The sequence below is a fragment of the Cetorhinus maximus genome, chromosome 20, assembly GCF_964194155.1.
Source record: "Cetorhinus maximus chromosome 20, sCetMax3.hap1.1, whole genome shotgun sequence".
Taxonomy (NCBI): Eukaryota; Metazoa; Chordata; class Chondrichthyes; order Lamniformes; family Cetorhinidae; genus Cetorhinus; species Cetorhinus maximus.
The window spans coordinates 59627103-59653942 of NC_135898.1; the positions used below are offsets into that span (position 1 = coordinate 59627103).

The 26840-nt window shown below is 43.0% G+C and overlaps 1 protein-coding gene across 1 annotated transcript in view; it reads left to right on the plus strand.

Annotated features, from left to right (window-relative positions):
- Positions 1–25130, plus strand: part of LOC144694412 (uncharacterized) — a 296780-nt gene extending 271650 nt beyond the window's left edge. The window contains exons 30-33 of the mRNA XM_078564775.1: positions 17246–17406; positions 20654–20760; positions 22809–22929; positions 24560–25130. Of these exons, the coding sequence (XP_078420901.1) occupies positions 17246–17406; positions 20654–20760; positions 22809–22929; positions 24560–24625 (455 nt within the window). The 3' untranslated portion in view covers positions 24626–25130. The remainder of the gene's footprint in view (positions 1–17245; positions 17407–20653; positions 20761–22808; positions 22930–24559) is intronic.
- The last annotated feature ends 1710 nt before the right edge of the window (positions 25131–26840 follow it).

Below are 26840 nucleotides of genomic sequence, written 5' to 3' on the forward strand. Positions count from 1 at the left end.
CTCCTATCCAAGGCATGTTCAAATACATAGATATATATATTGCATCATTTCTGTGACATAGCCAATATTTTACAAAAAAATTGTAACAGGTCAACATGTTAATGGATACTTATATTGTTAAAGCCATCTATAGATGATAAAGCTATTGCCATAATTCCCTGAATTGGGTCATGATCTGAAATTGTCCTTACGTCCATACAGGTTTTTATAATTTGGCTTTAATTTCATGTGAGCTGAAGGTTTTTTTCTAATTGACCTTGGCTGTCACTGCTGACAACTATTGATGTTCTTTGTCATTTATTAGTGATGTTCACGCTGGAGTATTAGTGATTAGAGTATTATTGCAACAAATTTATCTAGAGGTCACTTGCAGTTAGTTATGAGGACCAGAATATTCTCCTTTCTGTGCCATGGATACCAGGTTTGAGGTCTCGCTCTTCAACCTTCTCACTTTGTTTTAGTGGTTCTAATATGGCACTCCTCACAGTGAGTTTGCCTGTCATCTTTTTAAATTTCTTTCTCTCTCCTTTTCTTTCTCACCCCTTCTACTTGCTGTCCCTTTTCCCTTCCTTTCTCACTCATTTTTCTTTCTCCTTTATCTTTCTCTCCATCTTCATTTTTTCCTCTTTGTCTCTCTCCTGTCCTATCTCTCTCCTTTATCTCATGTTGTGCCATCCTGTGTCTCATCTTGTAATCTCTTCCTACGCATGCTTCTGTTTCTCACACTTTTCTTGCCCTCTTTTTCAGTTACTTTTCTCTTCTGCTAGTCCCTCTCAGCACTCATCTCTCCTTTTTCTTCTTTTTGAACTCTCAACTCTTTTATGCTTCAATTTTCTTTTCTTCATTTGAGATGGGTGTTCAGTGTGGAAGGGGATAAGGCACCTGGCACAATGTTCTGTGTCACTGCTGAGGAGGGAAGTGCCTAAAGTTTCAAGCTGCAAGTATACAGAGGCATCTGAGCCAGGGCTGCACACAGGAATTGTGGAATCTCAGTAAAGACACAGTAACAGGGTGGCACCTAGTGCCTGGAGGACTAAATAATAGCAAGTATACTTTTGCTGCTTAAAACAGCTTAAATGAACATGTAAGCAGTGATATAGGAGGGCTAAGGGTGTCAGAAAGTGGAAGCATTGGACCTTTTAACATATTGTAGGTGTAAAAATGAGAAGGTTTTCAATAAGCAGTTAGCTTTTGATTGAGTTCCTTCTTTTAGGGGACAGAAGAAAGAGGGAACAGCAAAAGGAGGATAAAGCTGTAGCCATTTGTGCCTTTTGTGGACTGAAATAGCTCCCAAAAGCTGCTGCCATAGAGCATGAGTTTTCCCAAGCTTTTAGCAGAATCAAATTCTAATAAATCACAATAAATCGATAAACTCACTCTTTAATTATCATGATTGTTCTTGACTTTGTAACTTGTATTCAATACAATCTACTGAATTCTTAAAAAAAATTGAAATTTATTTAATTTCTCGACCATTTCAAGGGTTTTAGTCTCCCTTCACTGCTATGTAATGCTATTACTGTTTCTTATTTGCTTTTTCAAAAATCTGCTTTAGTTTCTCTTGCACTCTCCTCCCACTTTTGCAATAGTTGTTTTTTCAAAATTTTAAGTACAAAAATAAGACTTGTCAGAGAGTGATTTTTCTGATCATTTCTAACAGGCTTTGAGTGTTTTTTTTTCTGCTTAGCTAACTAGTTGCCTTTTTCCATTATGCTATCACTTTGCTTCTGGTCATTTGCTCACAATGCAAATAAGGCAAACCTGGTAAGTAATGCTTTTGGACACTTTCATCACCTACTCCATGCAGATTTGAGGGGGCTTCATTTTCCTTCTGCAACTATTGCTTCCTTTTGTGAATATGAACATGTGGGGCATGTTTCTCTCAATGGTGAATGCCTGTTTAAGACATAATTGCAGCCAATACTGCTAGAAATGCAGCTGTTTGTTTCTAATTCAATTGCTGTTTTTCCCAAGTGCAAATTATTAGGTTCATTATAATTCATTGTATCAAAACATCTGCTCATTTGTTTTAGCAAATCACTATGCTACTGCTAATCTTTTTAACATCTATTTTTACTGTTTTTGAATCATAAAAAAAAAGTTAAAGCACAGAAGGAGGCCATTCGGCCTATTGTGCCTGTGCTGACTGCTTGAAAGTGTAGTCATTCCTAATCCCACTTCCCACTTTTCGTCCATAACTCTGTGGGTTCCACAAGGACCTGTCCAACTCTCTTTTAAAATTATTTATGGAATCAGCTTTCACCACATTTTCACATAGAATGTTCCAGACCCTGAAAACTCCATGAGTGAAAAAAAAATTCGCCTCACCTTCCCTCTGAATGTTTCCCAATAATTTTGAATCTGTGAGCTCTAGTTATTGACTTATTTTCTAAAGGGAGTAATTTTCTCTATCTACTTTATCAAAACCTCTTATCATCTGGAAAGTCTCTATTGGATCACCTCTTAACCTTCCCTATCCAAGGGGAAATGTCCTAATTTTTCCAACCTCCCTTCATAACTAAAGTCCTTCATCACTGGTAACACTGTGGTAAACTTCCTACATACTGTTTCTCAGGTATTTACATCTTTATTGAATTGTGGTGCCCAGAACTTTCCGCCTTACCCCAGCTGAGGCATAACTAGTAATTACATTTTGTTTTTATATTCTATTCCTCTTTATATAAACTCAAATAACCCATTGCTTTTATAACCACCTTATCAACTTGTTCTGCCACCTCTAAGGATTTGAGTATATGACTCCAAGGTCTTTCTGCTCATCTATACTTTTCAAAATCATGCCATTTATAGAATACTGTACTGTCTTTCCATATTCCATATTATAGGACAGTTAATTTTCTTATTAGGTCTATTATCTGTAATTTTATACAATATAAATTGTTGGCTTATTTGTTGCTTCATTTTTGTCCAAATTCACTTCTTGGGCGTATATTTTACATTTGCATGTACTTAGCTAAAATTAGCAAATGGAAAAAGATACCTTGAGTTCTTTACTTCATATGATTCTTCTCAAAGAAATCTTTTGAAAGATAACAAAGGGCTTGATAAAGTTATCGTCATGTGTCCTACAAACTTAAATCATGAAGAGTGTCAGTAAAGGTCCAAAGGACAGCAAATGTTATTGGGAGGTGCAGTAACTTGTCCAATGGAATGATTTACTCAGATTTTTGTTTAGTAAGGTGGGAAACAGAAACCCTTCCTACAAATTTACTGGCACAGAAAGTTTGTGACTTAGAAGTTTAGTACGTAATTATGCCAATGTATTTTCATATTAATGTGATTGAATAATTTTCAGGGCTTTTTTGTTTTGATTTTGTGTTGTACTGTTTTGAGGCATAATTCTGCTCTACCTGTATTACTGCAAAAGTTTGTTGCATTTCACAATGCCACTCATCTGCCTCAATCTGTCCCATCATACCATTAACCAACTTTGTGACCAGTGTGACATGATCTTGCAAAAAGCAGATTGATTTTTTTTGTCCTTTTTTTTTTTACTTTCCTCTTTTATTCCCCGTCAATGGATTTCCCACACCAAGATGGTGAACAGGTGAGTTTCCACTTTATAACTGGTTATGAGTAGGTTTGCGAGACCAGCGCTGATTTTTTTCCCTCCACTTGTGGCAAATGCCCCTAACTTGCTGCTTCCCTGTTGCAGCATAGTTGAGATCAATAAATCAGGCTGTGGGGAGCCTGCATACTATCACAGGTACAGTACATTGGAGCCAATGTTCAACACTACCATTTCATTCCCTTCATTCTGCATATAATACTTCATACTATTTTAGTGTAAACCTACAATTTCCTAAGTAAAGAATTTATGTCGGAGGTAAGTCCAGTGTTCTGGATTTTGAAAATTTATGTCCCCAAAGCAGAATTGATATGCAAGCCCTATCTAATTAAAATAGGGCTTGCATATTAATTCTGCTTTGGGGACATAAATTTTCAAAATCCAGAACACTGGACTTACCTCCGACATAAATTCTGTGGTACTAAACAATTCAAAGCCCAAGATATTTAACAAAATCCATCTGGAATTCCACACAATTAAACAAATGGCCTCTGCCAATTTTGCCTACTTCCACCTTCATGTTTGGAGAGGAAGTACAACTATGCTCGTACAGTTTTCTTTTTGCAGGATGTAATTTTTTACTTCCTGTGCAACATTGTTGGGAGCAATTAATAGGGTGTGACAAATATAACCTCTGTTGAATACATTGATGGCGACTGGAACAAAACACAGTATTTGAAAATACTTGTCATGGGGGACGGTGAACTCATCACATTGTTGGTTGTTGTTTGTTTGTCTGAGTAGACTTACTGCCCAGATTACAAGCTACGAATAGTGAAATGCTAGGTATTATTAATTGACTGAGCCATTCCCTTGTTTTGTTTGAAGTGGAGGAAGCAGTTTGTCTATCTATTCAAGGCACTACTTCCTTTCTTAGTGCCTATTTTTAAAAAATATCCTATTCTTGTGGAAAATTTGCTTGGAAGCCTCTGGTATTTTTCCCCTTCCTGTTTCCTTAATTCCCTTCAGTTAACTGCCTAACCAGTTCAGTTTAATGTACGATCCTTAACCAAGCTTTTCTCCTTTTGTTCTTTCTCTCGTATCTCTCTTTTTCTCTCCTTTTATCGGTGCTGATATTTTCCTGCTCTTCTATTTTCTTGGTTAACTTTCTTCAAATTATACATCTACATTTTTGTTTTCTTTGTGCTACTTTTAATTCTACCTCCCCTGAAGATATCAAGCTGCATTTTAATTTGCTGATGCACTGAGAATGGGGCAAGGCGCCTGGTAGTGCACAGGAAACCCGGAAGAAAGTGCAGTGCATCAGGCAGTGACGTTTTCAGCCAGCCGCTGAATTAATGTTCTTATTTCGGGTTTCCCGTCCCATAGGCTCCGCTGACGTGATGACAACTCACATGAGTTGATTTCAACTTCACTATTGGAAAGGACATTTCAAATTTGATGGATTCTGGAGCTTGGGAGCAGGACATAAGGAAGTGACAGAATGGAATGCACGTGCTCAAAGGTCGCTCCTCATTTTAGCGATACCTCCTGGGATGTGACGTTTGAGGGCTATGGGCATGTTCCCTACTGACGGGAGAAAGAAGCCTGTCAGTGAAATCAAGAAAGTGTGGCTGGAGATAGTGGTGGAGGCAGCTACCCTCCTCAATGTCAAAAGTGGTTTTGTTAACTCAGCAGGGCTGGAAAGATTAGAAAAATTGCACATTCAACTACATCTTCAACACAAAAATAAAAATACCTGGAAAAACTCAGCAGGTCTGCAGCATCTGCGGAGATCCGCAGATGCTGCCAGACCTGCTGAGTTTTTCCAGGTATTTTTATGTTTGTTTTGGATTTCCAGCATCCGCAGTTTTTTGCTTTCAACTACATCTTCATGTGTGTATCACTCCAACCACTCACTCTGCCTTCTCAAACCTACTCCAGCGCAGAATTCCTCACACCAACCTACCTTTCAGGTACACCCATCCCTCTCTGTCCACGCACTTCCACATATCCCAATCTGTTCATCTGCCTTCTCAGCCCAGAACCTCCGTGGTGGGGCAATCACTGTCAGATTTGCCGCTCCGCTCGTTTTTACTTACCCAGGCCTGGAGCTGCACATTTCTCGCCCAGCCTTCCCACCCAGGCCTGATGAGAAATGTGCAGCGGTGCAGCTCCAGAGTCCTCCCAGTGCAGGGCAGCAGCATCAGGGGAAGTGAAGCCACGCCCCCCCCTTTTTATAGCACTAGCTACTGTAAACCAGGTATGTTTTTAAAGGGCTCAGCCACTTTGAGGAGCCATGGAGGAACTAAGTGTGAAGGTAAGTGGGTGAGGGGTTATGGTGGTCAGGAAGGGGTTGAGTGCTTGGGTTGGGGGGTGCGGTCGGGAGGATAGTTGTAGGGGGTGGGGTGGTTGGGAGGTTAGTCAGGGGGATGAGGGGTCAGTTAGTTGGGGATGGTATGGTTGGGGGGGCTTTTGGTTGCTTCACAAGAGGTGTAGTCAGAGGGGTGGGGGTTAGTCAGGGGGTTGGGAGGGTAGTTGGGGGTTAATCAGGTAGTCGGGGGTGGGGAGGGTAGTTGGGACGGTAGTTGAGTGATGGTCGGGTGATAGTTGGGGGTCAGGAGGGTAATTGAGGGGGATGTCAGGAGGGTAGTTGGGGAGATGTCAGGAGGGTCATCAGGGGTGCTGGGGGGTTGGTGGCAGAATGAACTATCACACAGCCACATGACATTCAACACATGCTCATGTTTGCTTGATGTCAGCAGTGTGAAATATGGTCACATAAATGATTACTTAAAACATTCTTATCTTTACAGTTTTAATTCATGTCTTTAGTCTCTTGCAGTGCCCTCAAGCATCCTGCAGGAGGTAATGCAGGAAGCTGATGAGCAGGTCAGTCAGTCTCAGGGTGTTCCATAACCTGCAGACTGTGGCCCAGCTCAGATACTCACACTTGAGTGTGACCAGTAAGGCAGAGAGTTGGATTCTCACCAGGGTGACAAACTGTCCTGTGGTTTACACAAATGTCCCTTATTTTTACGTATCCCATAAATCCTCTCCCTGTTATGTCTTTTCTCCTGTGTAACCAGGGAAGCTGGAAGTCTCCACTTCTTTGGTTTATCTTCGAGCATGCACATTGTGGCTATTGGTCACTGCGGGGAGGAGGAGTGCCTGGAGTGGGACTGCAAGTGGGCTGTGAGATATCCAGAGACGGGAGCATCCATAAGTTAAGTTGTAAGTCCTGGATGCTCCCCCATTTCTCTTCCCTCTCCCACATCTCCCTCCCCCCAACGTCCCTTCGCACCACTGTCCCCCCATGGCTTTTTGCCGCCCACCCACATCTCTTCTCCCCTTCCACATCTCTTCCCCCACATGTCTTTCCTCCCCCCATCTCTTCCCCCACCCACGTTGCTGCCCCTCCAACAACTCTTCTCCTCTTCCACATCTCTTCACCTCCTTCCACATCTCTTCCCCCCCCTCCACATCTCTTCGCCCCCTTCCATATCTCATCCTCCCCTTCCACATCTCTTCCCCCGCTTCCACATCTCTTCTCCCCTTCCACATCTCTTCTCCCCCTCCACATCTCTTCTCCCCTTCCACATCTCTTCCCCTCCTTCTACATCCCTTCGCCCGCTCCACATCTCTTCCTTCCTCAACATCTCTTCCTTCCCCTCCACATCTCTTCCCTCTACCACTCACACAACTCAGCACACTAAACCCTGCCCCTACCAGTTTTCATCCATGTTCTAAGTTTCCCTGATTTTTCCCCGCAGTGGTTGGCCATGCTGGTTCCCACCTGTGACTCACACATCACAAGTTAGCAGGAAGGATGGTGGAGACAGGAGTTGCAGTGGAGAGTCCATGTCAGAGACTGCAGGATGTTCCAGGCTCTGTTCAACTGGATGCAGATCCTGATCCTTAGAGACCATTGACATAGAGGCTACTTCAAGAGCAACATCAACGAATGTGCTGGCCAGCCACACCACGTACACTTACAGTGAGATTGGAGGATTCCATCTCAATCATGAGTAACAGATGTTGCTGGTCTTTGTGGTGATGGCTTCGTCCATTGATAGACTAGCCACCTGCAAGGAACGTCAGAGGCAGCAATCAAGTGAGTGCATGCAGGCCATCGCCAATGGCTTGCAGGTTACAAATGCCATCTTCAATAAGGTTTATAAAACCCTAGCTTTGGCCATTTACCTTCACAATGACCTGCAACAAAATACCCTCCAGCTCATTGCTAGCGTGAAGTGAGAGGGATGGTAGTGGGGACATAGAATGAAGACACAGCTCAAAATATTTTAACTTCTTACATGATGACTCCCTGTGCCTCAGTCAATAACCCACAGGCTGTCTCATGTCCTGTTGGCCGCTGCACAGGGTACTGGTGGTGCAGTCTTTGGCGGGGCCCTCAGGGGGTCCAAAACTCTGAGAACATTGGCCAAGAATATCTCAGGAGTTGGAGCAGGGATCTGAGCAGCCTGCCTCTGCCTCTGCCTCTGCAGAAGCCACAGGTTACACCATGTGCAAGTGCTAGGAAGAGCAAGGGTGGGGTTGGAAGGAAGATGGTTGTGATTGTTGGATGTCAATCATCTCAGTCCCAGGGCATCACTGCAGAAGTTCCTCAGGGTAGTGCTGTAGGCTCAGCCATCTTCAGCTGCTTCATTGATGACCTTCCTTCCATCATAAGGTCAGAAGTGTGGATGTTCACTGATGATTGCACAATGTTCCTTATTATTTGTGACTCCTCAGATACTGAAGCAGTCCATGTCCAAATGCAGCAAGACCCGGACAAAATCCAGGTTTGGGCTGACAAGTGGCAAGTAACATTCACGCCACACAAGTGCCAGGCAATGACCATCTCCAACAAGAGAGAATCTAATCATCTGCCCTTGACAATCAATGGCATTATCATCACTGAATCCCCCACTATCAATGTCCTGGTGGTTACCATTGACCAGAAACTGAACTAGACTAGCCATATAAATACTGTGGCTACACTATAGGAATCATGCGGCGAGTAACTCACCTCCTGACTCCCCAAAGCCTGTCCACAATCTACAACACACAAGTCAGGAGTGTGATGGAATAATCTCCACTTGCCTGGTTGAGTGCAGCTCCAACAACCCTCAAGAAGCTTAACACCATCCAGGTCAAAGCAGCCCACTTGATTGGCACCTCATCCCAAACATTCACTCATTCACTGTCTCCACCACTGACGCACAGTGGCAGCAGTGTGTACCATCTACAAGATACAGTGCAAGAACTCACCCACCAAGGCTCCTTAGACAGCACATTCCAAACCCACGACCATTACCATCTAGAAGAACAAGAGCAACAGATAGACAGGAACATCATCACCTGGAAGTTCCGCACCAAGCCACTCACCATCCTGACTCGAAAATATATCGCTGTTCCTTTACCGTTGCTGGGTCAAAATCCTGGGACTCCCTGTCTAACAGCACTGCGGGTATACCTTCAGCACATGGACTGCAGCGGTTGAAGAAGGCAGCTCATCACCAGCTTCTCAAGGGCATTAAAGGATGGGCAATAAATGCTGGCCTGGCCAGTGATGCCCACATCCTATGAATGAATAAAAGAAAGGGGAGAGATGTGGCTTTTGCATGTGGCTGCCAGATGGGTGGACTCCTGGAACCCAAGTAAACTTTACAATATTGAAAGCATCCCACGCATCAGTGTCCATCACTTAGCCACATCACATTCCTCCTCCTCCTTCTTCTCCTCCTCAGAGTTGTCTGAGGAGACTCAGCTTTGCACCTTGTTCCTCCTGCAGATTCAAACCTCACTGCTGCGTAATCTTGTGGAAAGTGTGATGTTACTTGAGGCTGCATGACCCTCATTAAAGATGTGCTGTCCTCATATGGCCGAGTGGACAATGTGAGTCATGAGTCAGATGAACAGTGGCTGTCCCTTGTCATCAAGCAGCCAGCTTGTTTTAGTGTCCTAACGATAGCTGACTCCTTCAGGATGAACGCGTTGTGGCTGCTGCCAGGAGAGCAGGTATTCACCAACATGATGTTCTGTGTATGGTCGCGGAGCAACTGCACTTTGGAGTGCTAACCCTTCTGATTTTGGTACAACTCCCCATTTACATGTGGGGCCCAGAGAGCCACATATATGCAATCGATGGCTCCTTGCACCATTGGGAATGCCGCATCCTGGCAAAGCCATGTTCCACCTCTCTTGCTTCTCCCTTGTAATAGAGAAGGCAATGAAATGTCTCTCTCCTTCTGTACTAGGCCTCTGTCACCTCCCTGATGCATTGATGGACGGAAAAATGTGAAAGGTTGGCCATGTTGTCTGTTCTCACATGGAAAGATTTGCAAGTGTAGAAATTGAAGGCGACAGTGACCTTGCCTTGTCCTGCTGTGTGGCTGTAGACTCTGTTGAATGTGGTTGCACAGTTCAGTGACTACCCCCTTAGTGAATCGTAGGCAGTCAAACATTGCTGGAAGACTCTTGATGGGTATAGAGCCTTCTGTTGAGAACCTTCCTCCCTGTTCCTCTGCACACAGTTTCCCCTCTCTGATGTACGTGCTCCATGTTCCTGTTATACCAAAGCCCAAGGGAGACTGAAACTTTAAGGCCCAGAATTCTAACAGGCTCTCTACTGACAAGGCAGAAAACTCCATGACCACCCCCTTGTCAAGGTGCTTCAAAATCCAACAAATCACCAAATCTACTCCAAGATTCAAAAGAGACAAAAGCACCTTACTTACAAATTGAGTGGCTGGCCTTTAAATAACATTCGTGAGATGGGGGAGGAGGTCCCTTCTGTCACTGAAAGCATGCTCAACTGGGAGTGATTATGAAAAGCTGTTAACTGGACCCGCTTGGTCCAAAATGGCAGAACATGTGTCAAATCAGCCTGAGAGACTGTTTGATGGCTTGAGCTCTCCATTCTGCATGCTTCTGGCACAAGCACAGCATGTTTGTGCTCGTAATTCAAGCCTGGGTTGCTGTGTGACTTGTGCCAGAAGTGGCTGGAAGTGGTGAGCCCACCATTTTCAGCAGCTCTGGGTTTCACAGCTCTGACTCCAGCAGATCCAAATTTTGCATCCATTTTGTTCTAACCCAAAATAACCACATGAACAATTTCAGCATATTCACTGGAGAAAATCAGGAATGGGAACCCAGACCTTAATTTTTAAAAATTTTTTTGTCATTATATCGGCCCTATTCTCCTTGTTGTCCCTTTTCTATTTTCAGGCCTTGCGGTCAGGATTCCACAGGAAAAAAATTCAAAGCGCAGAAATTAGAAAGTTGTTGCGGCTGCCTGCTAACCATTTTATTTTTAATGTACAATGCTACGTGCTCATCATGTGAATCTATAAGGGCATAAATTTGTTTGCCCTTTAAGCGTTTATTTCAGGTTTCATAACCTGGTACTATAAACTTCCTTTACAAAGGATTTAGCTAATAAAGCTAAAAAAAACTGTCCACACCATATTTTCAAATCCCCTCTGAAACTATAGACAGACCACCCATTGAGAAGATTGATTATAAACTAGAAAAGTTACAACAACCTGTATTTTGAATTGTGTTATTTACCTCGGTCTTACAAAGACACGTACTAAGAACACAATTTGTGAAATCATGTACAAATTATTAATATTAATGTGAAGCTCCATTTTATTTTTAAATTTCTTAATAAACTAGGGGAGCAGACACTAAAGTAGTATCTCATGTTTGAAAATTTGATTTAGGAGTCTATGAATGAAATAATCGCTGTTGTGCAGCCACCAGATGGTTTCATGCTGTATTAAGAGACTTCAAGCTGTGTGCTGTGATTGTTTTTTCTCTTTTGTATATTAGATGGAATATTGACATGTCGCAGCTCATTGCAGCTTTGATAAAAATGGATGTTTCATAATTTTGACCTTGGTGATTGCTGGGAGTGCAAAGATTTTGGATAATTGGATAGTTTGGTGTCCATGAACAATTCACAGGTTTCCCATAATCAAATAGAGCTTTTAGAATACCCAATTGCTTTGAAATCAAAAGGAAAATATTGTGGATGTTGGAAATCTGAAATAAAAATATAAACTGCTGGAACAACTCAGCTGATCAGGTAGCATCTGTGGAGGGAAACAGGGTTAACCTTTCAGGTCAATGACACTCTGAAATCTAGTTCTATTATTCAAAATGTTCAACTTTGTGGTAAGATGCTTAATTTAAATGGCAAGATTTTTTTTTATATGGCAGTGCATGGGAAAGACTGGTGAAGGACCAGGCTGTCATCCAATGCAAATGTTTCTCCCTTTGCATGTGGCAATGTGGTTTTACTGCAGGGTTAACTGAAATGAGGGTTTGGAGCCAGGAAAACCATTAGAAGTTTTTTAGCTAAGTTGCAGGATTTGCTTTTAAATATATTATGATTTCTTCCACTGGGTCAACTGGTTAAGGCAGTGGGTCGTTGAACCATACAGGCAAAGAAGGTCCTGCATTTGATCCCATCTGTGATGAATGAGCTGATCTCAGCTGGGGATGCTGCAATTGGCCTGGTGCCTCTGGGTTAAGGTGGAAAGGTCATTTAAGATGCCCAGTACTAATTTACTTTCAGCAGCTCTTTTAATACCAGCAGAAAAGTAACAGCAGGATCCTGCTTTAACCCTTTTGCCATATAGATGCCACAGAGGTAATTAAGTTAGGGCTACAAATTGCAATTTTTACACTGAGGAGCAGGAGCCAGCTGAATGGTTGATTTGGCCTCTAGTTGCTATAATAAAGGGATTATGATTCCTGTTCCAAAAATTCTAGTTCAGCAAGTTTACATTAACTCTTCATTTTCACTTCTGTACAGAAAGGACAGAGTTCCAGACAATGTCCAGAGATTTTATAGGCAAGCATGAACGTGTGAGGATTTTTTCTGCTATGGTTCATGAACCCTTTATTTAATATGGAAATGTGGAGGTGCAACTTTAGTAACAGTTTTGGTTTTGGCAGTCATGAATACAGGAAAGTTTTATGACATTGCTTTGTTGTCTTGTCAAGAGCAGTTGATCTAACCACATCTTTCTGGGCAGGATTTAGCCCTTGCTGGCGGTGCTTGGCGGGGGTGGGCGGGCGCAGTCAGGAAGCCGACTGCCACCCGCGATCGGCTCCACACTGTGATTTCATGCGGGTGGGCTAATTAAGACCCACCCTGTGTGGATCGCGAGCGGCAGTGCTGAGCGCTGCCTGTGCGGGTAGGGGGAGGAGGGAGAGAGGGCTGAGCGCGCAGGTCGCGCATGCACAAGAAAGCGCTTCAATCTTCCTGAGGTACGGAGTTGCCTGAGGGAGATTGAAGCGCTGTGTAAAAAAGATAATGAAGAGATAAACAGTTAATAAAACATGTCCCCTCATGTTACTCTGTCACATGAGCTGGGACATGTTTTTAATTCAAAAATAAAGTTTTTATTTAATGTTTATTTGCTTTAGAAAACCTTATGCCGCTCGTGGATGAGGTTTCCTAAAAAATGTAAAGGCTGCTTGGCCTTTTCACCTGCCCGCTAACCGTTAGGTTGGATGGGCAGCGTAAATTTGAATTTAATTAGATTGTTAATGGCCTTAATAGGCCTTTTAATTATTGGCGGGTGTGCGCTGGAGTTGAGCGTAAAATGATGCGCGATGATGTCAGGACGTATGCCCAACGTCATTGTGCATCATTTTAGGCTCGGGTGTGTCGGGCGCATGACCGCACGCTGAGCGTAATATTCTGCCCAGTTGCGGAGGATGGTCTCTGTCATGCAGCATGGCCTACTCCCGAATGGCCTACGCCCGCTCATAAGTCCTATGTTCCTATGTCAAGCTCATTGTTGGGCTGTATGGCTTTGGTTTGTACTGGTTTCAAGACGAAGGGCCTGATGAGCAGGTTTTCCAAATTCTGTCACCAGGCAGATGTAGGGGTTTGTTTTTGAAACACGGAACTTAGAATAAGATGCATTTAGGATGTATCTGATGTCAGTCTTCTAGCTATTTTTGTCTATTATTTACCCAAACATAGTTTAGAGTTGATTATCAAGAGGAAATTGTGTCTGCAATTGAATAGCACTTGTTGCCTTGTCAATCAGAAGTGGTGGACACCAAATTTGGATCTGTAGGGCTGCTGGAACTGACTCTACAAAATCCGATTGCCCTTTTCCTGGTGTGCACTGAGCTTTCAGCCACTTCTGATATGGTCTGACCAGCTGATGTAACACTCTATTTCCAAGTTTGGACTACGCAGGTCCATTTAATGAATTTGCATGTCACTTGCCAAAGAACAAGTGTTCAACTGCAAGGAGGGCCCAGCACTAGTGTTACTTAGAGGACCAGGCAACAAAATTGCAGATCAGGTGATTTTGATCAACTTTGGCTATTGCAAAGTCTCTGAAAGTACTCTGGAGGGCTTTTGGAGGGATTGTGGTGCATTCCTAAACTTGGCATGGAGTATTACCGCATCCTCACAAGTAGCAAAGAAATCTGGGTGATCTGTCCACGCTAAGGTTGCAATCGGGGCTGCAGTTGCAGTGCCTCTGGGTCTGCAGGACAACAGGGAAATGGAGCAGGGGCTGCAGAGAGGGTAAACTCTGCGTGATGCCCTCTGCCAAGTTGGAGCCAGTTCCTCCATGCTCCTTGAGAGTGACAGAAAGTTTACATACGGACATACGAATTAGGAGCAGGAGTAGGCCACATGGCCCTTCGAGCCCTTTCCGCCATTCAATAGTTCAATCATGGCTGATCTGAATGTAACCTCAACCTCACATTCCTGCCTACCCCAGATAACCTTTCACCCCCTTGTTAATCAAGAATCTATCTAGCTCTGCCTTAAAATATTCAAAGACTCTGCTTCTGCCTCCTTTTGAGGAAGAGAGCTCCAAAGACTCATAACCCTCTAAGAGAAAAAATTTCTCCTCATCTCAGTCTTAAATGAGCGACCTCTTATTTTTAAACAGTGACCCCTACTTCTAGATTCTCCTACAAGGGGAAACATCCTCTCGACATCCATCCTGTCAAGACCCCTCAGGATTTTAAAGGTTTCAATTAAGTCACTTCTTATTCTTCTAAATTCCATTGGGTACAAGCCTAACCTGTCCAGCCTTTCCTCATAGCCCAACTCATCCATTCCTGGTATTAGTGTAGTAAATCTTCTATCAGGACAACCAATTTACCCAGCATTTCTGTGCATATCCTCTACAGCATTCTCCTGAATGCTGCTCCATCAAGGTCCTCATCAGAGACCTCTGCAGCTGTAGGGGAGCTGGCACATGCACCATCCTTTCCACCCGGTGTGGCTGCAGTCCATTCATGCTAGGTGACTCAGCATGTGCTGATTCCAAATTTATACCACTATCTACGGTACATGCAATGCCAGTATCTGAGCTGGTGGCAATGAGTGTCGGGGCCTCTTCATCAGTACTGTACTGTTGCTCCTTCTCCTCCTCCTGTTGGGCTGGTTGAGTAGGTAGCAGTTCTCCAATGTCTGAAAGCAGAAAATCAGAAGTGGGTGTGCGGGAAGGGGAAATGGGATGGAAAATAAGAGGTCCATAGTTACACAATCAGCAGCTTGTTCATTTTGTCAGATAGGATGAGTGTGAGCTGGGAATTGACAAGGGGCATAAGGTAGGAACATTCCATTATCCTCAGTATTTTCAGCAAAGCCAGATGCCCTGGGCTCTAATTCAGCCAACTGCATAACGCCAAGAAGAAAAGAGTTGACGTTTCGAGTCCTCATGACCCTTCAGCAGAACTGTAGAACATGAGGACTCGAAACGTCAACTCTTTTCTTCTCCGCCGATGCTGCCAGACCTGCTGAGTTTTTCCAGGTAACTCTGTTTTTGTTTTGGATTTCCAGCATCTGCAGTAGTTTTTTGTGCATAATGCCAAGAGCTATCTCCTGTGTTGGAGATGCAGGAGTCCTTATCCCCCATTGGTTCCGCTGTTCTCTTCTGTTGTGTGCCGCCTTGTCCTGCAAGAGAGAGGAAAGAATGTCACTGATTGTGTAGAAGTGTGTTGGGGTGATTTGACTGCCATAACTGAATAGCTGGAGATATATGAAGGCAGCAAGAAGTGGGTGTGAGCCTGGCAGCGTTGGTAGATGTGTGAGAGTGAAGTGGAGTATTTGCATTTTAGATGCGAGTCCTAACTGTCAGGGGCTGCTGATGGCTGAGTGATGGTGGTGTGGTGCATTGAGCAGCCAGGGAGGTTGGTATTGCAGAGGATAAGGGGAGACAGTAGCATAGTGGTAATGTCATTGGACTAGTAATCCAGAGGCTCAGGCTAATGGTCTGGGTGCACAGGTTCAAATCCCACTGCAGCTGATGGAATTTAAATTCAATTAATAAATCTGGAATATAAAGCTAGCCTCAATAATTGTGAGCATGAAACTATCATCGATGGCCGTAAAAGCCCAAGTGGTTCAGAAGGAAATCTGCCATCCTTACCTGGTCTGGCCTACATGTGACTCTAGACCCACAGCAATCTGGTTGACTCTTAACTGCCCTCTGAAATAGCCTAACTAGTCACTCAGTTCGAGGAATGGGTAACAAATGCTGGCCTTGCCAGCGATGCCCACATACCATGAAAGAATAAAGGATAGGAGGGGTTGTGAAGACCTTGGTCACCTGAGTGAGTTTATTAGACTTCTTGTGCCACTGCTGCTTGTTCCTTATGACCAATCTACTTTGTTCCCTATCTACCTCCTCCCAATCTCTTATGAGGCTGATCCTCTTGAGGGCATCCTGCACCACCCACCCTCTCACTACCTGTGAAACCAGGGTATCTCTCCTCCTGTCCAGTGGTACTTGAGGGCCTCCAGCACCCCCCAGTCTTCCCAGCTCTACCTGTGAAGCCATGGTGTCTCTCCTCTTGTCTACCTCCACCATCAAGGCCCCCAGCACTGCCTCTGTGACCCTGGAACCCTCTCTCTGTCCTGAAGTCACCTTTTTCTTGGTTCCAATAGTATTCAGCAGCAGCCTTTGGAAATGCAGTGCAGCTTCCCTTTAAGAGGGCCAGGCTGCCTTTAAGAACAGAGGTTAGCTGCACCACAAGCTATTAACACATGCTGGCTGGTTCCTTGCTGAGCACTGAGGTAGCCAGCGGTCTGGGTGGGCGCTAAACCCTATGTGAGTTCAGGTAAATAAGGTGATAGTACCAAATTTGCATGCTGGCTACCAGCACTTCAACAGGGATGGGAAGTTTGCAAATTATGACTTGGTGCCCAAAATATGGTGCAGACCAATTTTTAGCTAGGTATTTCTTGATAGGAGCTGTTGACTTGGGCTTCTTCATACTGAAGATGACATGCGATATGTCTGCCTACTGTGTAATTCCCTGCCCATTTGCTTTCTGTGATTTAGTTGATGTTAAGTTTTCAGCATATGCCCTTTTCCTCATGATTTAATGCTCTTGTTTTCCTTTAGTTCCACCTCCTGGTGATTGTACCATTGTTATTTTAAATAATGTAATTTTGAGTAATATGGCATTCTATTAGAAAATTGAGCATTTAAAGAATATTTTAGAAAATAATGCTGAGAAGGACACTTGCATTTTTGTCTATAACATCCAGCATTCCAGTTTCATGCATTAGAATTGTGAAATTAATGTCTTCTGTAGCAAGATGTGAACAAAATTCTGCATATTTCTCACTCACTGTATGTTACTAAAATTTTATAGAGATCTACTTTAGAATATGGCCCTTAACATAACTTGTAATCTGGATTTTCTTCTCTACAGAGGATGATCATAGAGAGAAGTCCATCTCACATCACACAGTGCAGCAGCTAATAATGGAAAAGGATCAGGCTCTGTCTGATCTGAACTCTGTAGAGAAATCCCTAGCAGACCTCTTCAGGAGATATGAGAAGATGAAGGAGGTGTTAGAGGGTTTCCGGAAGGTAGGTTCATTTAAGGAAGGAATTTTCTCATCCAGTTCCAGGAAAAATACTATTTATTTCAAGTTAAGCATCGTGGGTGCAAATGTTCCTATAACAGGGCATTTCAAAAAAAAAATGGAGGATACTTCAAGCAGCATGGTCACACAATCTAAAACATTTAAGATGGAACTTTTTATTTAACCTCTCTTTCCACTGCACTTTCCCAGTTACACACAAACATGGTGCTATTTATCTTTAGGCCAGTGCCTATGATTTGGATTGCTGCTACGGCTGCAGCATGTGATGCCACCCACAGTCACATAGTTGATTGTTGTAGGTGAAAGTAATAAACTACAGCAAACTTTAGTATATTGTATCTAAGAAGAAAAGATTAAAATTAGATTTTTATGCTGAAGGCTGCTGCACTTTACCCAAAATCTCAGGTCATACAGAAGGCAATTTCTATACAATATAGAAACTTGGAGAAAAACTTCGTAATTTGTAGATTTCATAGGAACTCCCTTTAAATACAATTTATTTAATTCACCATATAATATCGGTGCCCTGGATTTTTCAGTACGAATAATAGTGTGGCTATCAGTGCTCATCGTTATTGAGGAGAGAAGAAAAAGAAAGGTTTGCATTTATATCACACCTTCATGATGTCCAAAGCACTTTGCAGCTAATGAAGTATTTTTGAAGTGTAGTCACTGTCATAATGTAGGAAACAAGGCAGCCAATTTGCACGTAGCAAGGTTCCACAAGCAACAATGTGATATCACTAGATGACCTGTTTTCTTGAGGAGGGATAAATATTGGCCAGTACACTCTGGATAACTCCTCCGCTGTTCTTCAAAATAGTGTCATAGAATCTTTTTTGCACACCTGGGAGAGCAGACTTAGCCTTGATTTAACATCTCACCTGAGAGACAGCACCCCTGACAGTGCAGCATTCCCTTAGTACTGCAATGGAGTTCCAGCCTAAATTTCTGGAGTTGGTGTTAATAGGATCCAAGCCAGTTGGTGAATTTGAAGCCAAGGCACAGAGCTTTTATTTTATTGAGAGAGTTTATTGACTTGTTCAGTCTCACAGATCTCCTCCCACTCAACCCAGCATCCCAGCTAGCCCCTATTTATATGTTCTCAAAGACAATTTTGTTTACAAAATTGTGAGGGGTATAGACAGAGTAAATGCGAGTAGGCTCTTTCCACTTAGATTAGGAGAAATAAACACGAGAGGACATGGCTTTAGGGTGAAAGGGGAAAACATTAGGGGGAACTTCTTTCTTCACTCAGAGAGTGGTGAGAGTGTGGAATGAGCTACCATCTGACGTGGTAAATGTGGGCTCACTCTTAAGTTTTAAGAATAAATTAGATAGATACATGGATGGGAGAGGTCTGGAGGGTTATGGACTAGGTGCAGGTCAATGGGACTAGCGGAATAATATTTCGGCACAGACTAGAAGGGCCGAATGACCTGTTTTTCTGTGCTGTAGTGTTCTATGGTTCTATGGACAATTAATACCCATCACCTGTTTCTCTTAACTTAACAATATAATGACATTAACAATGCAATTGACAAGATATTAACAGTGGGACTTGAACTGACAAAAGTTTTGAGGAGTAAATTGGACAGCAATTTCCAATATGTGCACATGCAGATTTGAACTCAGAAATCAGAAAACTGATGTCTGATTGGCACTGTTTCCCAGAAGATTTGGTGTAACACTATTTGATAGACTCAGCATTCAAACAAATGAAGGGTATGCAGTTGTAATATTTACCCACTAGTTATCCAGTAAACACATTAGAAAAAGTTGGGACTTGTCCATTCAAGTGCTAGTGAGTTTTTTAACAGTGCGCTAATGACTGCCAAACACACTCTCTGGTCCTAAAAATTTACTTTTGCAAAGGTGGAGTCTCACTCTATCAGAATTTCATTATTGTTGGAGATATATCAAAATTAGATTTAGAAATAGTCTATCTCTTTTATCTCATCTTTCTTAATACCATTTTCTTTCCCTCTCTTTATTTTGCTTTCTGTACATGATTTGACTTTGAATTAAATATTCTAATACTTCCTGGTTTTGACTCTGCAGGTCTGATTTAACTCGGTTTTAGTGGCTGGCTTTTGAATGGGCTAAAATTTCACCCTGTGTATCTCTGTAGGAATTCTTTAAATTGATTAGTTGAAGGGACATGCTGCATCTTTCCCTGTTCCTACAGGTCCCAGATCCCCTGTGGAGGGGGCCATGCTGCTTTCTCCATCTGATAACCATAAGTTACATGGTAAAAGTCAGCAGAAATTCTGTGGGCAAGTGTTAGGGTAATGAATGACAAGTGCCATTTGTTTGCTGCTAACAGCAAAATCCAGGCCATTATTCCTATGTTTGTATTTTTTGGAATCTTTACTTTGGAGATTACAAACCCTCAGATCTGATTTTTTAAAAATTCATTCACCAGGTGTGGGCTTCGCTGGCTGGTCCAACATTTATTGCCCATCCCTAGTTGCCCTTGAGAAGGTGGTGGTGAGCTGCCTTCTTGAACCGCTGCAGTCCATGTGGTGTAGGTGCACCCACAGTGCTGTTAGGGAGGGAGTTCCAGGACTTTGACCCAGCGACAGTGAAGGAACGGCGATATATTTCCAAGTCAGAATGGTGACTGACTTGGAAGGTACCTTCTAGGTGGTAGCGTTCCCATCTATCTGCTTCCCTTGTCCTTCTAGATGGTAGTGGTTGTGGGTTTGAAAGGTGCTCTTTAAGGAACCTTGTGAATTCCTGCATTGCATTTTGTAGATGGTACACACTGCTGCCACTGTTCATTGGTGGTGGAGGGAGTGAATGTTTGTGGATGGGGTGCCAATCAAGCGGACCGCTTTGTCCTGGGTGGTGTCAAGCTTCTTGAGTATTATGGGAGCTGCACTCATCCAGGGAAGTGGAGAGTATTCCTTTACACTCCTGACTTGTGCCTTGTTGGGGACAGGCTTTGGGGAGTCAGGGGGTGAGTTACTCGTCGCAGGATTCCTACCCTCTGACCTGCAAAGACAGTAGGTTTTGCTTTCCTGCAGGCTAATGATATCGCCAGTGATTTCTGACTGAAGTATATATTTCCTCTGAATGGCCACCTCACTCAGATCAACATCCAAAACAATATCCAGAGTGGTGCTGAAAGGAGTTAGTTTTCAAAGTCTGCCTAAAAGGCAGCTTCTAGGAAATGTATTTTCTTGCATCCAATCTGATCTTCAGGGCAGTTACTTTATTTTTGGCAGAACGAGGAAGTGTTGAAGAAATGTGCCCAAGAGTACCTCGCCCGAGTAAAGAAAGAAGAACAACGGTACCACGCTCTCAAAATCCATGCAGAGGAGAAGCTTGACAAGTAAATACTCTTTCTTCCTAAAATGCAAACACAAAAATGCTGAAAATACTCAGGTCAGGCAGTATCTGAGGAGAGAGAAACAAAGAGTTAGTAGACTGAATTTTCGATGGGATACAGAGGTGGAACCAGAGGTGGGCTAGCTGCAATTTCCCGCTACCAGCCAGCATGCTGATCTGCCACATGGTCCTGTCTCCAATCAGTTTCCATTGAGGCTGCAGCAGGAGCGGGTAGCCAATTAGGCAAACTAAATTGCCCGTGGAGGACACTTGCCAAAAACTATCTGAAATTTTCCAGAAGGCGGGTAGGTGCCCTGCTGAAGCTGAAGCCTGGCCAATGAATTGAGGCGGCCTCCGACAGCGGACTGGGGAGTAGGCAGGGAATGGATGCCTCATTGAATTTAACATTCCCCACCCTCCTGCAGCGATTGCTGAAGAGTCACAGCTGTGGCCACAGACCATCCTGTGGGGGGGCTCTGCCTCCAAAATGATGGTCTAGCAGCTGATGCCACTTTTTATTTTTAATCTTTGAAAAATTCTTCAGGTGCCACCTCCACTTTGAGGCACCCTCTCATTCCTCCTACCTACACTGGCAGCTCCCCTCTCAGTGCTGGAGGGTGTCCTTTTGGCAATCCAGCCACAGAAGCCCTCCCTCCCTCCTTAATTGGATGGGACTCCCAGGTGCAGCCTCTTAATTGACCATCTTGTCTGGGTCCTGTAGCCCCCATTTATGGGTTCCGGAATTGCATTTCTTCCTGATGACTAGATCAGGACCTGGGAACGAAAATTCAGCCCCATCTTTCAGGTGGACAACATTTTGTCAGAACTCTCTTCCTGTATTTTGTACTCTATGGGAAGAATTTTCGGGTCGGTGAGTGGGGGCAGGGCCCGCTCGCTGACGCGTAAAATGACGCGCGGTGATATCGGGTGGGTGTCCCGATGTCACCGCGTGTCTTTTAGATTTTCAGTTCAGTAGGCTGCGCACCCGCTGAACTGTCAAAGGCCTATTAAGGCCATTAAGAAAGTAATTAAAGTAGTTAAGAATGCTGCCCCGTCCAACCTTAATGCTGTTGGGCAGGCGAAGAGCCCAGGCGGCCTTCGCATTTTTCATGAAACCTCATCCATGGGCGGGATGAGGTTTCATGAAGGGTTTATTAATTAAATAAAAAATTTTCAAATATTTGATAAACATGTCCCTTTAACAAAAACTTTCATTCTGAACTTAATCTCCCTGAGGCAGCTCTGTGCATGCGCGAAAGAGCACAGGCCCAAACTCAGGGAATCCCCCTGCCCGCAATCCCCCTGGGAGCGCGTCACGCTGAGCGGGCCAATTAAGGCTTTCCCATGTAAAATGGCGGCACAGCCCCGGCTGGGGGCGCCGATCGGGCACAACCCCCCTGGACAGGGGGAAATTTCTGTCCAATATAGGGGAGCCATATGACAGTTGAAACTAGTAAAGAATACATAATTGTCTTGGCATCAATAATCACAATTGGAACCACCTTTTGTGCAAAAGGTGGAAATGGATGAAAAATGTCTATGATAGGGCTGACTGGATAACCACTTGATAATAAGTTGTGTGCTGGCAATGATGTACACATAGTGTGCCATTGTGAGGAATTTCCAATCTTGCAGTTCATTTTGTTTCTTTTCCCTTCATCTGTGTAACATTGAAAACAAGTGTGATAAATATTCTGTACAATAAGATTAAGTATGAGATTAAGGTTGAATCTCCTGTATTCATATGTCCTAAATCTTAAATGTTTTATATTTTGCAAATTGCGGTGCAATAAATTGATATTCCCTGCTGCATAAGTTTAAATTATGGAAAATGGGAATTAACTTTCATTAAACACTGGAGAAGATTAACACATTTTTTACTTTTAACAATCCCCATTTAAACCTTTATTTTCTTTGAGTTATCTCTACAAGTGTTAAATTTATATATTGTCTATATATAAATGACTTGGAATTAGCATGTGATGAACTAATATTGTTTTTAAAACACTGACATTGACACACACATTGACTGAAAAACCAATTGAATTTTAGGGCCAATGCTGAGATCGCTCAAGTACGAGCCAAGTCCAAATCAGAGCAGGCAGCCTTTCAGGCTAGTTTACGGAAAGAACAGATGAAAGTCGAGTCACTGGAGAGAACCTTAGAACAAAAGGTAATTAAATATGTATGAGGGGTGAATGTCTTTTTAACACCAGATAAATCAGACACTTTGTGACTCTTTGAGCAGTATTTTGAAATGTAATTTCTGCAGCTGTCAGAGCTTTAAGATGTTCAAGTCTAGCTATATCCCAGTTGGTTGCTACACTTATCTTCTGAGAGATATAGACAGCCACACTTGCATTGCCACATTATTTTTCTATTCTTGGTTTTCTCTGAAATCTATGGGTACTGCACAAAGGGATCTGAGAGGTGTTCAGCGTTAGTTAAATGTGAATTTGGTGAGCTGATTTGTATCGGTACCCCAGCCATCAGCCCAACAATCCATAGTCAGTTTTCATCTCCATTTGTTCCTACGTTCCTGACATCAATGACATGACTTCACAACATTACATGTTAAAGGCAATTTCAACATTGGTCCTGTGTTTTTTTTTAAGACTGCATTTTCATTGCAAAAACATGTTTTGTACTTGCAATGAGGTCCTCAGCTGCTAAAGGTTTCACTTTGGGAAACTGAGTACCCTGGGGAGTCCGATTACTGATCTGACATAGGTCGATTCCCAGTTTCAGCATCACAGAAATCACTTCACTGCAATGCTAAAGTTGAAGTATAAGTCTTCCCTTTATTGTCTGGTATTGTTCTTATCCACAGCTCAAAAGGAGGTTATTATCTAAAATCTATCAAGCTCATCGTGATTATTAAATTTAGATACTTTAGTGGGTAACCAGCACCGAAGTGCATCTTATTTTAATGCATTGTTCTGGTTAAACCAAAATTGAAAACCCTCTCCTCCATTATTACAGAATTGTTACGGTGCAGAAGGTGGCCATTCGGCCCATCGTGTCTGCAATGGCTCCCCAACTGAGCATTGATTTAGCATCATTCTCTTGCCTTTTCCCCATACCCTTGCACATTGTGTCTATTCAAAAAATCATCGAATGCCCTCTTGAAAGCCTCGATTGAACCTGCCTCCACCACACTTCCAGACAGTGCTTCCCAGAATGCATTGGTCCATTATGGTCTAATCTTTTACACTTGTGCAAGCTTATGAACCCAACCTAACAAACCCCAATTTTAGAACCAAATTCTATAAGTGAATCTCATATAGGGTGGCCCACAGGTAGTCAGGGGCCTACTGCAGTACTTTCTGGGGTGCAATTCTGTGCTAAAATATGGTCAGCACAGAACAGTCAGAAATCCTAGAGGAACTCTTCAATCACCCAGCTTATTAGTGAGATATTTACAAGGTGTGTCCATTTTTTGTTCGTTTGGAGTCCTGTCTTTTTAATTCATCATTCACAGGACTTGTTCATAGAATTCTGTAAACCTTCATTTCAAACAGCAACCATGGAGCAGATATAACATGGTGCCAAGAGCTATGGAATTCATTCTGGTGGGTGTTCTAAAAAAAAGGCACTCAAGTGCAAAGGCTTTTTGACCTGTTCAATTTTTTTTCTCCCTGCAATGAAAACCACATAGATTTTCCGAGGAATAGCTGTAAAGAGATTAGGTTGTCATGCTTATGTGTGTCTTCATCAGGGTGGCAATTTTAAAGTAGCACAACTTGTGCCTCCTCTTAAGCACCAAAAAGTGTACATTCAATATGTTTCTCATTTCTTTTCAGAATAAGGAAGTAGAAGAACTGACAAAAATCTGTGATGAACTGATTGCCAAAATGGGGAAGAGTTAATGTTGCCTAAATTTTTTTAAATAGGGGAAAAAATTCTGAGTGCAATAAAGCCAGTGGTGCAGTAATGTTGGCTGACCTATGTGGACATTGGGGATTTCACCACATTTTCAATGCACTATTTCTCTTTCCACTGAGGACTGTTTAATGTACCTAGCATTCAAATGGTCCATGGAAGTTTTCCTTTTACTGTCTGCTGTATTGTAGTATGGCACACGACAAGTGATATGAGTTCCTGTATCAGGGAGATTGGTTCTTTAATGATTAGATGAGCTGCATTAGATATTGGGATTGATTTTTTTGTTTGTTTCTTTGTTTCTTTTTATGGGTCCCCATGTATTGTGTCTTCAAAGTTTCAATTTACTGTACATTATATTACTGCAAGAGAAGTCTTGCCAATTTTCAGTGAAGCCTTAAGAGTCTAGACTTGATCTGCATTTATGGATTTGTAAAAATGCATGTGTGTCAATGAAGTTCTCTATTGTAAATAAAATTTAGTTTAAAATCACAGTTGCTGTGTTTTTTAAATCAGTGGTTGAGATTGCTGCAACTTTTCAGACTATAGTTTTTTGCTGTGATTCTGACAGCTATTTGAGTAGAGGTCTCCAAAAACTGTAATAGCTGTTCATGCTGACATTGGCTCTATTCTCTTTTCCACCTACACCCATCTCATTGGTAGTTAATCCTCTGGCACAACACAATTACAGCAACACATGGTTTGCACAAGGCTGCTGGTATTGGACTCAGTTTGCTCATGGAAAACTGTCTAATGTTGTGAACTCAATAAAGAAGTGTTTGGGGAAAGTCAAATCAGACGCTGAACAGCCGAGGTGAGGGTTTCCTCAATCTGGGAAAGGTGGCGTTCTGAGTGTACAGGCCATTGGTGAGGGCCAGCCTACACTCGGTTGACTTCCATATCTGATGCTCCATGCAGTTGGTCACTCTTTCCATAGATGTGTGACATCATGCTAGAGATGGACTCCTCCAACCTTTCTCTATCGTGTGCAGTGCCTCACACATTTCCTGCTCCTATTCCAGAATAGTCCTTTTTGTAAATAATACCCCAAGACTCAGCATCTGCATCTGGCTGAGCAGAGCTTGCAAGCTCCTGCACCCTCTGAAGGGGGCTTTCCACTGCTATCCCTGTCTCCACCTCCTGCTGCTTCTCACTTGTGATGTTAGTACACCATGCCACAAGCCAACTACCTACCCTGGGGGCCCTACCAAGGAATGTGTATTGGACCGATGGAGGGCACAATTGAGTCCTGTGAAGTTGCATCCCCAGAAACTCCTCAGGAGTATTCGTACTCCTTCAGCACCATCACCTGAGGGATGCTTGAGGGATGAGGGAAATGAAAGACATGAATTAGAATTGACGAGGTAAGAGGGTTTAAGTCATCATTTTGCATATTATAATTTTCCTGCTCTGAAGAAGAGTCATATGGACTTGAAGTTAACCCTGTCTTTCTCTCCACAGATGCTGTTAGACCTGCTGAGTTTTTCCAGCATTTTCTGTTTTTGTTTTAGATTTCCAGCATCTGTAGTATTTTGCTTTTATTATTTTTCATTGCCTGCTGACATCAAGTTAAAATGAGTGAGTGTTGTATGTGTGATTGTGATATTTAATCCTGTCACCAAGTAACTGGAAGACCCCAAACTCTCTCCAACTCCAATAGCCAGGCATGTCATGACCCAACGTAGCTCCAGCACCTCCACCTCTGCAGTTTTCAGAGTGGCGATGACTGGAGGGCCATCATCAATTATTTTCCTGTCCTTGATGTTCTGTGCACTCTTTTCCTGCAAGGAGGAAGAGACCCATGAGTTTGAGAAATGGAATGTTTTGAGAGCATGGAAGGATAACATTTGTGGAGGGTCACTGTGAGGGATGGGTATGTCATTTTATTACAAGGAGGGTGATTGTCACCGGTGGATTGTGAGATGGGAATGTGAGGAGGTGCCCTGACAGAGGAGGATGGATACACCTCTGAGATTTATCAGTGTAAGGAGTGATGTGCAGGGAAAAGGCTTGGGGAGGCAGATTGAGAGGGTTTGGCTTAAGATGAACGCCAGGATATACTTGAATGTACTGTACCACTCACCTTTCCTCCCCTGATTAATTCATTGATCCTCTATGGCATTGTATCCGGGAGCGAGCCACCACACTCGTGTTGCTGACCTCAGTCACTTTCAACCACACCTGCTTGTTTTTGGAGGCAGG